This window comes from Excalfactoria chinensis, chromosome 15 (genome assembly GCF_039878825.1).
Source record: "Excalfactoria chinensis isolate bCotChi1 chromosome 15, bCotChi1.hap2, whole genome shotgun sequence".
NCBI lineage: Eukaryota > Metazoa > Chordata > Aves > Galliformes > Phasianidae > Excalfactoria > Excalfactoria chinensis.
In genome coordinates, this window is record NC_092839.1 from 922711 (window position 1) to 939260 (window position 16550).

Consider the following 16550-nt stretch of genomic DNA (forward strand, 5'->3'; position numbering starts at 1 on the left):
TAAGAAGAAATTCAGCACCTTTATCTATTTCATGTATCACAGTTAAACTTCACTACCACATATTTTAATTTCTTCACTTTAGCTTTAACTCATATGTACAAATCCTGTGAGATTTAAATGCCAAAAAATACTCACACAAGTTTCTGTCTATCCTGGGACGCTTTGATGGAACTTCACCTCCTTTTGGTATTTTCCGATGTCTTAACTCCAAGGCGATGGGCTGCAGTGTCTGAGAACCAGGCTCTACGTATTTAACAGAGAACAGAAGTTGGTTAGATATAAAGCTGGAAAGCTTCAGAATGTAAATTCACAAGTCTTGCAGCTTAAAATGCCAGGCCTTCATGAACAGCTTCACCTGTATGTATCAGCACTTAATCCTGCAGACGGACATTAGAGGCCTAAATCCAGTTTACACCACAGCATGAAAACTGCACATGTGATTAGCAAGCATGCTTACAGTTGTTATAAACCAAGCTTGAAGTTCTGAAAAAACTGAGAAATTTCTGTGGACAGCAAAACATTGTTTCTGTTTCTTTAAGCTGAAAGGTTTCTGACCATGGTATATACATTTAATTTCAACTACATACCTGTTGGAGGTGTAATTGGTGGTCTTCCACGTTTTCGTTTAGTTTCTTTTACGTTTTCCTGTGGACTCTTTACGTTGTCATTCTCAGGCTTCTTCTCAATTTGTGTATCTATTGAATATTCCATATCATTCTCTGATATATTCTCTTTATCTTCTTTTCCATTCTTAGATATATTCTTCTCTGAGACCTTGCCTTTTTCTGAAACGACTATCAGTTTCCCCTCTTTATCAGGTTGCTTAACCCTTTTTTCAGTCTTTAGTGTCTTTTCATCCTTGTCTTTCTTTGCATTACCTGTTGCTTTCCTCTGTTCTTTAAATTTCTCCCGCTTTTCAGGAGATGACGGAATTTCATTACCTCTTTCTTTAGGCTTAGCATTACCCACAAGATTCTAGAATAAAGAGAGTGACATATAACAATTAACTTGCTGCAACCTAGAAGTCATTCCTTACCTTTGCATTTAGCAAACCTGCATTTTTTTTCCCAACTTTTCAAAGGATAAAAGCATACACGCCACAGCAACCCCCAGATTAAAACTTTAAGGCACTTTATCTGTTCAAAGGCCCATGCAGCACAGGCATGCTGAATTAACAGGACCACAAAACAGATTCATTCTTTTGACAACCCGATGGCATAGGAGACTTGCTGTGCCTTGGTTCGCATGTGCAGGTTGGGCCCAGAACCAACTCCATTGCTCTACGTCAGCTCGAGCAGTGCTGCTTAGAGCTTGCCCATGGCACTGCAGGAGGAGTGAGAGCCAATAGCACAGGAAAGGGCAAACACCTTTTCCTTTCACAGAAGTGTCTCAAGACAAACAAGCCTTTAGGTTGTTACTATCAACGTTAATCACAAGTGCCATGCAGTCATCTACGGAACTGCAGTCACCAACCTCTGCTTGTGTTTGAATTATAAAGCCAATATGCTGCAAGCCCTTTAAACATCACAATCTTTAGTAGTCCCTGGGCAATAGATACAGTGTTCAAACAGCCTCATTTTTACATCATGGTTATACAGTAACAGAAAGCCAGGAAGAACATCCCTGTATTTATATGCTCCTGAACACCCTTTCCATTTTGGGGTTACAATTCATTCCAACAGCTCATGGTGGAGAGATGCCAGCTTTGATTTCCCGTCCTTCCAACACTCCTGCTACAGGCTATACCAGAGCTCCTCTGCTCTGAGGAACAGAAGCTTCCTGAATCTAGATTAATAATTTAGATCTGATCACATGTCGACTCTGCCTTCAGCTTAACTGCCTTCCCTCCATGTTGCCTGGTAACTTGCAGCATCAATGAGCAATCAGAATCCTTCCCAGCCACATCCTTCCCTGCCAGGCACAACAAGCCTTTCATCCCCTCACAAAGAAAAGGCACCGGTGCCTCAGCAAAACTTTTACTGGATATCATGGAAAAAAAAAGAAAAAAAAAAAGTACATTCCTTGAATAGCACAGCTGTGGGAGAACCTCATACATCAGTTAAAAAAAGCAAAACAAAAATACCACCCAAACCTATAACACCTCACATTCAACAAAGCAACCCTCATCGCCAGGTTTCATTAGCTGTGCTACACAGAGCTGTCAGATAAAACTCCATACAGCAACAGGCACAAACTGCCTGAATCCAATTAGTCAGGTGGTGAATCATAAACCCAACAAGCTTGGATCGCCTCTCAATTTTGCCAACATAAACACTATCACTCTGTGCATTTGCATTAAGCACATGCATAAGCATTTCACTATGACAGTTCAATAGTGCATGTTATTCCCTCTGCAAAGGGATACTATTATTAAAGAAGGTGTTTGTTTGCTTTTTTAACCACTGTTTTCATGGCGATTCCACCCTAGAATACGAGCACTTTTCTTCCACTGTCAGCTGGCTACTGCATGTGAATCCACCTTGTGAACTTACACGAGCAAGTTCCTGAGCTCCCCAAGGCTGGAGTCTTTAAGTAGCCTTTACCAGTAAGCTTTTTACATAATCAGAAGTGATTTTTATGCTGTAGAATAACTCTTCTCCCAGGCTAAGGGAAATCCCCCTACTCAATGGTTAAATAGGTTTTGGAAGGAATGTATTTTATCCACCTAAAGCCATATGGAAACCTGATGAGCTCTCCATAGGAAAGAAAAGAGACAATATTTTGAATACTTTTTATGAAGAACACAGTATTTTTTAATATTGTTCATTTTTATGTGTTTACAATTAAATAAGGCAGAAACATTTCTCATGGCAATGAAAATTCTTCTGGTAGATCCCTTCTGAGCATGAGTCAACCTGAACCAAGCGCAATTATTAGCCTTTGAAAGTTATTAAGGGCACTTTGTGGCAAGTCTGAAACATTTTGCCCTCCTAGCCTGGCAGACCAAACCTACAGACCTCCAAGGAACAGCACAGCTCTTCATCACAGTGAAAGATCAATTTCTGCCTATCAGTAATTTGCTATTTGAACCTGAATTCTAAGATTCAAGTTGGTGAGGGATCCAATATCTTTTTTCAAACTAAAAACAAACAAACCAACCTAAAAGCAAAAAGCATGACTGAAAACACAGGTTAGAGCAACACCACAAATATGTGGCAAGATAACAAACAAAACTATTTCTTTAATGACAATTATTCTGAAGCGGGTACATAAGTTTTAGTCAAGCCACACAAGAATAGTTTGTCATCCTTTCCTACAGTGTCCACATGAAAACTGAAAACAGTTCTGCTTTCATCTCACTGTGAACAGGAGAAGATGCTGACATCTCACTAATGCTTTCCAACATAAGCTGAATTTGAACATGCAGAACAGAGAATGCAAAGGGTGGTAGAAGAGACAAATCATGGAAGAACAGAATGCGGGTGTTAATAAAGTTTATGTTCTAAAAGCAATGAAGCCAGAGACTACTAGACAGCTTCCCTAAAGGTCAACCTAGTAGTTACTCTGGGGAAGAAATAAACCTCTGCTCACTTTATAACTCTCAATCTTTAAGTATATACATGTCACGAGAACCACTGACACAACCAAACAGTTTTTCAATACCCTACTATTAGCTTTAGTATGTAAATTCTGAATCTTCCAATGCTATTTAAAAAAAATAAAATAAAATAAATAAATCCAAGTCAATGACTTGTTTAGTTCAAGAAGCATATTCAAGATGAGCCTGAAGACTTCATAAAACAGGCCCTGAGGATTTGTACCACCGTTTCATTCTGATCGTCTCCATCCATCTCCAGTGTGCTGTAGGTTAGCATTAGAGAAGTTCTACTCATTTCATTTTTTTTTTTTTAAACAATTCAGCAAACCTAACCATCAATTTCAGAATACATTAGCAACATGCGCATATTACTTACCTGATCTTTGGAAAAAGCTTTGACATGAATGTTTTTGACAGTCTGAACTACACCATCATAAAATTTCACAGTGTACGTACCTAAAGTTTGAAAACAAAGTATAAAAGTTTAAAGATTGAAAGGGATCTCACAGAGTACCGGAGCTCCAATGATGGAGCTGCATGCTTAGCACTAGGTGAGAGCTGCTTTGCCACTTTTGTTAGAAAGTTTAGAAGTCATTTCATGGGACAAAGGAAAAACAGGAAAAATAGTGAAATTACCAAGAAAAAAAAGTTACAGTAAGCACAAAAAGCATCGACGTGTCTAAAACTAAGAGTCTGTCCTTAGATACGCTTAGTCAGAAAACTCCAGAACACCAAGTAGAATAGTCCTTAGGATTATTATTAAGGGTCAGTTTCTCTCCTTGGTCTTACATCATATACCCAATGTAAAGAAAGCACAGCACAAGAACAAATCCTTACTTATCGGTGCTCAAAAAGAAGCACGGCTGCGCTCTCAAGATTCTCCAATTTCAAAGAGTTCTTGCAGCTTTAACACTAGGCTTACTGCAACTACACACATCGTTTGATAGTAAATTTAAGAAACAACTTCCCTTGAGTACATACTTAAAGCAATTACTGACTGGATATCCCAGAAGATTCTTATCTCATAGAAGGGATGAAAGGCTAAGTTAAAAGAATTGATAGCAATTAAGATAAGCAATTCATTAAAATTTCTCACATCTGCTTTCAGTCTGCTGTACTCTCTCCAACTATGCAAAAAGGCTCAAACACAGTTACAAATACATTACTAACAGACACAACAACAGAAAAAGTAGTGACTCCTTACCATCCTTGTTAACAGAAGTGACTTTGGCTGGATAGAAGCGACAGTCAGACCAGCATGCCAACACCTCATCATTTATATGAAAACCCTACAAGACAACATTTAAAAGCACTGTCATTTGAGAAATACAGAAATATACCACTTCCTTAAAACATCAGAATATGTAGTCTTCCAGTATTTAAAAATAACCCATAGAACTTATACAGCAGGAAGTGTTTTAACAGTCATAAAGGTCAATATTAAACAGTTTTATGTGCTCAAATGTCCCTTGTTTTCTACTTACTGCACACTCTTCTTCCTCATGTAATCCTTCTTTTCTTAATTGTATTTTCTCTAAAGGACGTAAATAAGGACTGTCCCAACAAAACCATTCATCATATCTGTGGTTCCACCGTTTGAAATGGATAAGTACTTTTCCTTCCTCATAATCAATTTCCTCAATGTGAGCTGGATACCTGAGGAAGAGGTAGATAAGAATACTTCAGTTAAGAAGAGTTTTACTCTAACTGCATTACAAAGCATTATATGCAGACAGATCAAAAGCAAAACAGCTGAAGACCGCTTGATCTGGTGTGATGGAGGATCCATACCACCTTATCTAAAAAGCATTAATTTCTACAGCCTTAGCACTATTTGTCACATCACTTGTAGAAGCAATTAAGATGCTACAGATGACTTGGAGCTCAGTACAGAATGAATCCCAACACTGAACAAAAACAGTTGCAGAAAGAGGAAACAAATGAAGAGTTTCAGCCTGGGGTAGAAAAAACAGCTAGAGATCAATAAAACAGCCTTCCCCAGCCCTACAAATTTTACATGCACACAGAATCGACAACTTCAGCTCCTTCTTACTAAGAGCAACAACTGGAATTCAACAGTCACTTCCCTCAGAGATGCCCATCAACATGTCTCATAGATCATCCATTCAGTTTAACAGCAGTTTATTCCAGCAAAGATGCTAAACCTAAATTTAGTTTTAGATTCTTAAAGTTAAAATCCATCTTCAGAGTGCTTGGTACATTAAAACAGGAATCAGAGAAAGGTCAGACTCATTTGTTTCTAACCAGGAAGACCATAATTCTTTAATTGCATTGGTAATTTGTAACTTAAGCACATATTTCTGAATCACAGCATATTTCACTAGTTCAGCTGAAGATAACATCCCAAGTAATAACATTTCCCCTCTGCCATAATAGCACCAGGAGAAAACACTCACTTGTCAATGTTTACAGTCACCTGGAACTAAAGCAAGACCCTGGTGAACTGCAGAACAAATGCCTGAAGGAACAACTCACATCCACAAGTATTCTTTACTTGCCAAATCACACTTCGGAAGGTAGAACAAGGGGTAGGTGCAGAAAAAAATATTAAGCCTGATGCTAGAAATTTATAAAAAGAAAGAATTCATACTTAAAAGGAATGCAAAGAATTATTTTATACAATCTTACATAGATTAAAAGAAAGGTTATCTATAACTGAAATTCTTCAGAATATATGGGTCACATCCATTCATAACATGTTAAAAAAGAGCGACAAATACCCCATGCCAAAGCCTTACACTGCAACCAAAGACCTGCCTATTACTCAGTGCCACATACCTCAAGCTATGCCATTAGTTCATCCCAGTATATTATCAGAACACATGTAGCACAGGCTGTGGAGGAGAGAGAAAGACAGATGGGATATACTTATGGTAAGGACATCTTAATTCCTTCCTTCCTAGGATTGATTATTTGTGTGTGTATAATGGTCACCATTCGTTGTATCTAGGTAGGCCCCAAACTGCTCTGCATAGAATCACAAGATCTGTAGTCTTTCCACACCTAATGTGACTCTTTCAGAGGTGGTTTACTCTTCAGTATCTCAGGAACTGCACACTACTCAGAACAAGCAATGACAACAATCAGCTCCTGCACAGAACAGCAGAAACGGGACAGGAATTCCCAGCTCCTGTCAAGAAGCCAGCAGAAGGAAGTTCTTGCCATCAGGACTGCAGCAGTGCTGGGGCTCATCCAGATTCTCAGAGATCAAGGGGGACACCGATAAAGATGACTGCAAACTGACTCAGCACGAGGCTAATAATGTGTTCCACAAAGATGCCCATGCCTGGGAAATACGCTCAATCCACCAATTTTCTCCTGCTGAGGAGTCATGCCCAAGTGGCAAGAGCCAATAAGACACTCAGCCAAGATTGCCCCCTTTTCCATACAGGGAAAGAAGGAACAGGAGACTTCACCACAAGAATCATCACCCCAGAATCATGCATCAGTATCATCCACACCGAGTTCACCTTCTGAAAGCTCCCTGATGGTGGGAGATGCTCCGATCCATCAACAAGAGCAGCAAAAACCATACCTGAGAGCAAGACCCCATTTCAGCCTGGTCAAGAGGTAAGTGAACCACAGCTCTCAGGCAGCTCCTGGCTAATGCACTGGAGTATGAACAAGCTTTCCCTTACTGAAGCAATCATCACTGGTAAACAGACGCTCAGTGCTTGACTGGAACAGTAAATCTGTCAGAAGCTATATTACATCTAGCCAGAAACTTCAGTGCCTCCCCAGTGTGACCTTCCTCCCAGATACAAAGCAGCACAGTGCTGCCTCACGCCTGGCAACTTGAAAGTGAAGACAAAAGGTTTCCAGGCTCTAGACACCTCTGAGCACAAGCTGACAGTGCAGGCACCTTTCCTCCAATATTTACCCCTGCCCCTGAGCAAGCACTCCACATCAGGATGCACAAGTCCTCGCAGATCTACACAGAAGGTAACACAGGACACCCATGCAAGAACAAGTGTCATGGAATAGAGGTAATCTAAGGAATTCATACCTGTTTATCAAGAAAACACACTGGAAATTTTTAAGTAAAAAGCAAGAAAATTGAAGTCTAGCCTAAAAGACATGAAAAGACCACAGCCTGCCACGAGTCCAGGTATGGTCCATCCTCCACCACACCATGGAAGAAGAATTAAGCTGGCTCCATGGGCTTTCAGAACAGATAAGCAATTTGGAGTAAGAGATCCTCAACTGAGGGTGATCTGATTGTTTATCTCACATGCTGAAGAGCCAGATGAAATCAGATAACTTCTCATGATTTATCAGGAGACTAAAACTAACAGCCTTCCACCTCAATCTGAAAGGAATAGCAAGTCTTTATCTTCCAAGGCCTTCTGCCTTCAGTATAAGTTAGATACATAATATGGAGAAACTTCTGAGAGACACAAAAAGTGGCCATTAATTTCCATAAGAACCCAAGCAGCAATTGAAGACTTCAGCAGCACAACTCTCAACAGCCCAGATTAACAGCAACTGGCAACCTCAGACTACAACTGTCAGAGCACAGCAAACCACGTGAAGGGAGGTTTCTTGTAGAGGCAAGCACAGCCCCCTCCCCTTTGCTGTGAAGAAGTGAGTATGCAGAAATTCCACAAGACAGTGATGACTGAAGGAGTTCCCCCCTCTCTCGGGCCTGGACTAGTGCATCTCCCTTTTCTTTTCTTATATACAACATCCCTTTACTCTTGGAGCTAGGGAGGCAGTTCTGCAAGGAATGGAAGCCTCCAGGAAGAGCAGTACTATGAAGGACAATAACCATGAATTTCTATGTTTTCAGCACAGGAACAAAGCCCTGACAGCATGAGCAGCTACACTCATGGCACTGATAATCTGCCATAACACAGCAGTACAACACTCATTACAACATTAACCTTGATATCAATACTCAAGAATCTTCACTAGAATCAAGTTTCTTCCTATCAACTTCACTTGTACTATAGATGGATGAACTTGAAAGAAACATCATTAAAGTATGGAAACAAGAGATGTCACCATCTGCCTACTGGAGGTAAGCAGCACACTGACCCTCTTTTCACTAAGAAGCAGTATCTGCAGCTAGCCAGCAGTGAAGACTTTAAATAATTCAGAAAAGAAAACAACGTTGAAAATGCAAAGTTGCACTTCACAATTGCAAAACAAACAAACACACCAAGGCCATCAAGAATTCAATGCAGTGGAGAACTATGTGCAGGAGAATCACCACAGCTGGCTTTTCTGGGTCCTCCTGACTCAGGGCTGCACCACCAGGGCAGTCCTTTCTCCCACCCTCAGGGCTCCATATGATTGACTCAGCTCTTCCCCTTCCACATTCCCAGGTCAGCACACATTGACAGATGCCTCCCATGGCATGTTTCATGTGCCAGACAAGTCCTAATAAACCAAATAAAAACATCTGAAACAAGCACCTCAAGTACCCACTGTGCTCCCCAGAGTTCAAATCTAGGAGCTTGTGCAGACAACTCCATCAGGAATTGAAGTGCATGCTCAACATATTATGAGTGAACATACAGCAAAGCAACCTCTGGTAAGGGATTTCATTTTCTCTAATAGATGCAATATTCCAAGGAGCAGCTGTTGCACTGACTCCCCTGCTGCCATGTACAAATTCTTTCGATGCAGTAGGGCTGGAAGGTTGGAGTCATTTAAACATGCAGACACTGAACAAGCAGAACCTGCAGTGTAGAGCACGAGCCACTGCCCTGAGGGCAGGTAAATGGGGCTACAAGATGGAACTACTTTCCGAAGCTCTACTGAAAGCAATAATGGTGTGTCTGGTACTGAGCACAGAAGTCAAGGCCAGCCCTCCATCCTAAGAGGTGACTTCTGTTCTAGGTCAGAAAAAAAAACAAACCAAAATCCACACACAAGTAAAGCCAGGACCTCAGAAGGTTTATAATGAGAAGAACGAGCACGAGGAAACGGAAAAGTTTTACATCCACATAAAAGGAGAACATTGTAGTCAACCCACAGAGCAGCTCTGTTGACTCACTGGCAGGTGAAAGTACTGAAGAACAGCCTGCTTTCCTCTACAAATCCACACCTTCTAAGAATAGGATAGACAAGGCCCCTCATCAGTCACTACTAACATTGCCAATTAAGCCCCCAGATCTTACAGGTGTTGGTACACAACCCCTGAATATCCAGAGATCATCACCCTGGGAAAGATGGACTTTCTGACCCAGGTTTTAGGAGTTCAGCAAGCAGATGAAAATATTCAGAACTGAAGAACCAATAACTACGTTATGAGATCAAAGAGCTGCAGAACACAATGCACAAAACAGGTCATTTAATAAATAAATAAATAAAAGAGCTTGAATTTTGGATATGTTACAAGTCTAAAACTAAATTTAAGCTAAGGAACTTATGGAAAGTAGGTGTTGAATTCTATCCCAGTCCACCAAGTTTCCCAATGTAAGAGCTATGTACTTGTAGTCTGAGGCACAAACATGCCAGATGGGAGGCTATGAGCCAATCTATACTAACTGTACCTCTACTAAGCCTACACAGCACATAGGCTTAGAAGTCTATTTTTTGTAGATGTTAGCATTGTTTCTCGTATAAACAGAACACAGAAGATATATCATGCAGATCTGGACTGATGTCCTACTTACACATCTCTGTCACGCAGGAAAGGCAACAAAATCCAAGAACAGCATAGCATTTGTGCTTCATGTCCTTTCCATGAAGAGCTACGCTTACTCATTTCTAACAGTTCCAATCTCCTTGTATGTGGAAAGCGAAGAGATGTTCTACACATGACTGATAGATTCTGGAAGAAGTTCTGAATGTCTCAATGGCTTCTGGGGTGCCCAGAGGCTTTACACAGTCGCTTCTGCATGGTTATCCTGCCTGCATGCTCCAGCACCCAATATTCAGTTATGCCAAACCCAGAGCTTCTTAAGTAAAAATTAACTAACTACTGATTTCTGTAGAGAGAAGGCATCTTAAGGCAATAACAAAGAACACTTAGTATTTATGTAGCCTTTTACTCTAGCAATTTTCAGTTACGAGCATTATTTCCTAAAGCAGGGTAAGAAGGCTTGAAGCTGGCTCGAATTTGGCCAGTCAACTTTCAGCCCCTTTTTTCTCCCCTTCCTGTGGTAGCTGACAAAACAAACAAACAAACAAACAAAACAAAAACAAAACCATTCTCCCTCAAAACTCAAACCTGCAAGACAAGCTCCACAGCAAATTTCTTAGTCAGGGTGCTTCCCACTCGGTACCCTGGCAGCTGACGGCCCCCACGTGAGGGCAGGCTGGAACAATTTCAGACTTTCAAGTCTACAAATTATAAACAGTGATGGGTAAGGAAGCACTGAGGGACGACCCTGGGTATCCCGTACTCCAAAGGACTCATCTCTTCACAGTGCCTACGCTATCAGCTGCACCTAGCGCAGACTTCTCCATGTGAGCACAAAGCCCTGCTCGGTGCGCACAGCCCTGCTCCCCAGACACACACAGCACAAGCACACTTCTAGAAATGCCAGCACAACACATCAGCAAGCATTGCCCATTTCAAGCACTGGTATATAAATGTCTAGAAATTAACTACTTTCCTACAAACCAATGACAAGGACTCTAAATACGGTACGAATATAAAATGTTTAAGATATTAAAGACTTAGAGTTAATATAATATGAATGTTTTTGAAAAAAAAAATACCAGTTTTTTAATCTGTCACGGGCTTCCAACTGGGCTCCCACCTCAAAGTTGATCCCTCTTCTATTCGGAGGATGTTTTGTCATTTTGTAATATCAACACTGCTGATTTTATTCCCCTGAAAAATGCAATTAAATATCAATCACTAATCAAGACACATACAAAATAAGCTTATGCACCACAACCCCCAAAGCCTAGTTGTTAAGGGACCTTAGTTCACAGAAAGGAACGAGGGCAGTTACCTCTCAAGCAAGGCTTCCCAGCTGCGAGTGTATACAGAATCATTCAAAAGAGGAAAAAAAAGCGTTCACAGGGGAGCTACCGGACAACGGAAGACTGAAGCTCAGACTTTCTGCACCGGTCCAAGTTCCAGGTCAATGAAGAACCCTGCGCCCCATGACTGAGATAGAAGATTCTTGACATTATTTCCCCCCCTCCCCTTCCTGGTTTTGATAAAAACAAGGAATCCAGTAAACAGGAAGCAGCAAAAACACACACAGTAACAACCTTTCAAAATCTACCTGTTAGTGGAGTACTGAAGAACACTTGGTACCTCATCGCTACTAGCGCAGTTCAAAGAAATACTCACTAAATAAAATACTAAAAAAAACCCTGCTATTTCTTTGTTAAAGAACACACCCATCCACACCTCCAACATCCACACCTCCACTGCAGACTCACATCCACACAATTACCACTTTCCATCATTAGCAATCAAACTTCCCGTCTCCAAATGCAGACCACATACAGGCTACTTGATGCTTGTAATGTAGCAGAACTTGGGGCTGCAAGTCTATTCCTGACTTAGTATTAAGCTTGCTATTCCTTTTCTAATAGGGACACACAGAGACTGAGCACTTCAGTGTGTCACAAGGAAAACATGAATGAAGCGCTCTGCAAAGGAGCCCTTTGGTAGTGGGGGATGCCAAGAAAGGGGCATTTCAGCTCACCTACAGCAGGCAGTGGGAGGGCAGGCTAACCTCCTGGCTGCAGCAGCACTACTTTGTACAACAGCGCTTCTGTACATAAACAAAACCAAGCCAGCTCTGGCAAGGAATGCTGCACTACAGCTTACATTAAATTCGGAAAATAATAATGGAAGAGCATTGCAAGGGAAATGTGGGGAAAAAAAAATCAGAAGCCATTTGATAGTAATTACTGGGGCTGCATATTCTGGTAAGAATCTGAACTGTTTCTTCTTTCCAGCTGGACTCAGCTGAACGCCAGCATTTGTCAGAGCACACACTACACCGCACCACCTCAGACAACACCACGCAAGGCAGCTGAGCTGGTAGTTGAACAAGAGTGGAGATATTAAGGGAAAAAGAATTCTCTCTCCTCATCACCCCTCCCCCACACTCCCCCTCCCTCTTGCACTCCTTTGGGTTCTTCTAGCCCCCAGCCCAAGGCAGCTCAGCCCAGTGCTCTCCCTGCTTGGCACACTTTCCTTGCAAAACAGTCTGTCCTCTTCACATGCAGTTCATTCCAGGATCAGCTTCCTCAGGCAGACACACTTGGCAAAACATTATTCCCCAAGGCTGTAAGGCTTCTCTCTGCTCTTATTCCTTTTTTGCAATCTTAAAACTTCTTACTCTGCAATGACTGTGAGCAGCATTTCAGGAACTGACACTCCAGAACGCAGACAAATCACTTGTTTCAACAGAAAGTATTTCCAAAACCATGTCACAAAAAGTACACCAGTCTGTCGTTTGGAAGGCAGAGCCTTTCCCTCCTTCAAAGAGTCACCACAAGGTAATTTAAGCTCTATTCAGCCATTCAAATGCTTGTACCTTCCTAATTGGTACTTACACTTCCATCAAGACGTTGCAGATATGCTAACATTAATGCTGATCCCTCTGGGGATTTGTGATTTTTGTCTTTTAAAACAAGCCTGCTCCACTGACCAGGGCCTGCATATCCTCATCTGTAGCAACTCTTACTCTCTTCATTTTTTAAGCTCCATCAGTGCTCAGCCCCAGATCTGGTGCACCGCGAAGCTTTGAAAGAAGGAAGTCCCTCTGTAAACTGAAGTATCTCTTTATACTGTCATATAGGACACAAGCAAGCAGTTACAGCAAACTCACAAGTAACAGCCTCTTATCTTCCCTCTGGAAACTGCAGAGTCACTGCAGTTTCCAGCTCACACCTACCTGCACAAACAGCATTTTCCAGATCACCTGCAAACATGATTAAACGATTCCCTACATACAATCACACTGAAAACAAAACCTTGCCTTTAAACCAGCTCCACTTCCAAATGGAGCATTACCTCAATTCAAATGGCAGATTCAGCCCCATGATTCAACTTCATCTCCTTCATCCTTTAGCATACCTGCACCAACCCAGGGATCTTTTCCCATACTTCCAACAAAGCCCAACACATGAAAAATAACGAGCAATTCAACGAATCGCTGCAGTTCTCTGGCTAGATGAAGGAGCATGGTTAGCTTTGGCAAATTACAGCACAAGATAAAATACATAAATACTCAGTACAAAGCAGTGTTAAGCTTTATTTGGGGTGGTTAAAATTGCTGATCAGCTCCTATAATGCATTCTGCATTGCTGGGCTTTCCATAGGGCTACAGAAGAGGAAGAGGCAGGTAGGGCAGGTACTGCATTAACAAAAGGCACTTCCAAAACCAGAGAGAGAAAGCAACTAGTAAGAGACTGTCCTGGGTCCACTGGAGATGCAGTACTCAGTGCTAGGCTACTAAAGGGAGCCCCAAGATCTGAAACGTGGCAGCAGAAAACTCAAGTGCATTTTGTGTCCTGTAAGCATGAATTTTGCTTTCTAGCCATATAGCAGCATAAGCAGTTTCTGGGCTAGGACAGAGTAATGGGAGATTCCACACAGCACAAGCGTTCTGTTTTGAATAACCAGACTGCTAGCATATCTACGTGCATACTGTGGAACTGACAAGGACCAAGTCCAATCACATTTTGCACAGCAGGTTTTTACTGGCCAGCACTTACTTTCGACCTCTTATACTATCTGCATATATCTTGCAAAGCCTTGCTTCTTCATCAGTGGTAAAGCAATGAAAGCCTCACCCAATTCATCCCCTACAATATGCTTGCCCCCATCAGGGATGGTCAGGGCAGAGAAGCCCATGGTCCCCACCACAATCAGAAGACCTTGCAAGTGGATGACCACAGCCATGCTGTGCTGAAACCACACACCTGCAGATGAGAAAAGCTAATGGCTGTATCAGGCTGCAAGTCTGTACTTGCAGACACTTATACGACCCCAACAGCAACTTATGAAGACTTACGTAGTCTCACAAACATTTAAACAGCACTACAGAACATCATTTTGGTGCTGCCTTGGGAGGCAGATTACAGCAGACCTTACAGCCTACAAAGTCTGCCTGTGCCATGCCTACCAGGCCCTGCACACAGCCCCACTGCTGCCACGCAGTATGTCTCACTGCATTTCAGCCTATGTTGGAAAGCAAAGGAAAGGAACCCTGTACTCCTGCCTGTCCATACACACCATCCCACAGCAATGCATGGAAGTTTTTGAGTAAGAGTTACAAGGAAACCCGCGGTATCCTTACCGCTGACCTTTCACACAATGATACAGATCTCTAATCAAGGTTTGTTTGCTTTTTTTTTTTTTTAATTGCAACAGGAGCAGACACAAGAAAAAACAGGAATTAAACATGCAGAATATTAGTCACAGCAATGCGTTCCCAGGAATACTGCACCATCTCCATTTTCTATCCCAAAGACACTTCAAACAAGAACTGGATGTAGTCTGGCATCTTACGTGCACTGCGTAGGATTCTCAAACAGATCATAATCAATGCTGACTTCTTGCTTTCAAAGTTTGCCAGAACCAACCAAGCACCATGCAGGAAGCAAACTCCTTGGCTGAGCAACAGCACTAAAACCAAACCCTGAACTGATATTTGCAACTTCCACAACAAGAATAACACATACCTAACTCCTTATCACTGAAACATCCATACAAAGCAAAAAGCTTTGGATCTTCCCTGCAGACATGCTTGGCTCCCGGTTTCCCCAGGCAGACTACAACAACCAACACAGCTGACACCTGCATTTGCTCCCCCCCTGCAGGCAGAACCACGACCTCCTCAGAGCATTCAGTGGCAGCAGTGGTGTCAGCAAACAAACCACCCTTCCTGGGTCACCATCCTCACACTCTCCCTGAGGTTACGGGACAGTGAGAATGTCACTTCTCACCCCCTCATCAACAACCCACACAGGTGTGCTGGCAGTGCAAACTGGTGGGGAGGCCAGTGCAGAAGCAGAAATTAGGAATGTGGGCAATTCAACAAAACATTTTGTAGTAAAGCTTATTTCATTACCAAGTGCAATTAAAGAAATAAATACATGATACTGAAAAGAACGCTTTTCAGCCATCTGATCATCACTTAGTTAACTGCTCTGGTTTCTTTTTTCCTTTTTTTTTTTTTCCTGGTCTCTCATAGCACCAATGTTAGAGACATCCAAACACTCAACAGGCAAAAAGATTCTAGAAAAGGGTTCAAATCACACAGAATAAAGCAGGTTTCCCCTAATCAAAACAAGTTAAATTCAAGAACAACTACTTTGATCAAACTGCCATCTTTTTCATCCAACTGAAAGTCTGCAATTTCTGCTTTAAGAATACGAGGCTTCCAGTTACAGGACTGGGATCCAAGATGCCTTTGCAAGAATGAAGAAAAATCAATTTTACAACAAAGCTGTAAAAGCTCGAAGGAAAAAAAAAAAATCATTTAAAAAAAACCACGGATCTGTGCTTATACTCACCAAGAAGAAACTCGCTGCCTATACGGTCACATGCATTCCAAGTGCTGCTGTACAACTGCAGGGAAGGAAAAAAAAAACAAAAAACAACATATGAATTCTGAGACAAAAAGTACTTCAGAGCTTAAAAAGCCTTCCTAGAAAGTTATATACAAAATCAATTTAATCTGGAAATACTGCAATGCAGAGTAGTGTTGGCTATTGTGATCCAAATTATAGATCAATCCCAAGGTCCTAAAAGACCCCATCATTTATTTATCCTTCACTGAACAGAACCCGGTAGACATTTCAGGACACCCCCATTAACTAAGCCAGTAGACAGCATACCAAACCTGGTACTAACTCAAAATTCAAGGTACTACGTAAATACGTTCAAATAGCTTAAATCTACCATACTCAAACTGCACTTAAATGAAATTCCACAATACATGCAGTTTTATCGTGCACGTTATTGAGAATGGCCAAGGTGAAACATGCAGCTAAAGAGCCAGGACAGATAGCTACAATTTACGTTTTCCATCTCTTCCAGCACCTTGCTGAACACAAC

At 41.6% G+C, this 16550-nt stretch overlaps 1 protein-coding gene across 4 annotated transcripts in view; it reads right to left on the reverse strand.

The window, feature by feature from the left end:
* PHF20 (PHD finger protein 20) overlaps window positions 1-16550 on the reverse strand; it is a 65017-nt gene that overhangs the window by 42986 nt on the left and 5481 nt on the right. For 3 of the 4 annotated variants that reach the window (XM_072349900.1, XM_072349899.1, XM_072349898.1), the window contains exons 3-9: window positions 16007-16061; window positions 11234-11348; window positions 5023-5194; window positions 4743-4827; window positions 3915-3994; window positions 588-975; window positions 136-243 (exon numbers count right to left, since the gene is read on the reverse strand). In XM_072349900.1, coding sequence (XP_072206001.1) covers window positions 136-243; window positions 588-975; window positions 3915-3994; window positions 4743-4827; window positions 5023-5194; window positions 11234-11316 — 916 coding nt within the window. In that variant the 5' untranslated portion in view covers window positions 11317-11348; window positions 16007-16061. The remainder of the gene's footprint in view (window positions 1-135; window positions 244-587; window positions 976-3914; window positions 3995-4742; window positions 4828-5022; window positions 5195-11233; window positions 11349-16006; window positions 16062-16550) is intronic. The other variant, XM_072349901.1, reaches the window with a different exon arrangement.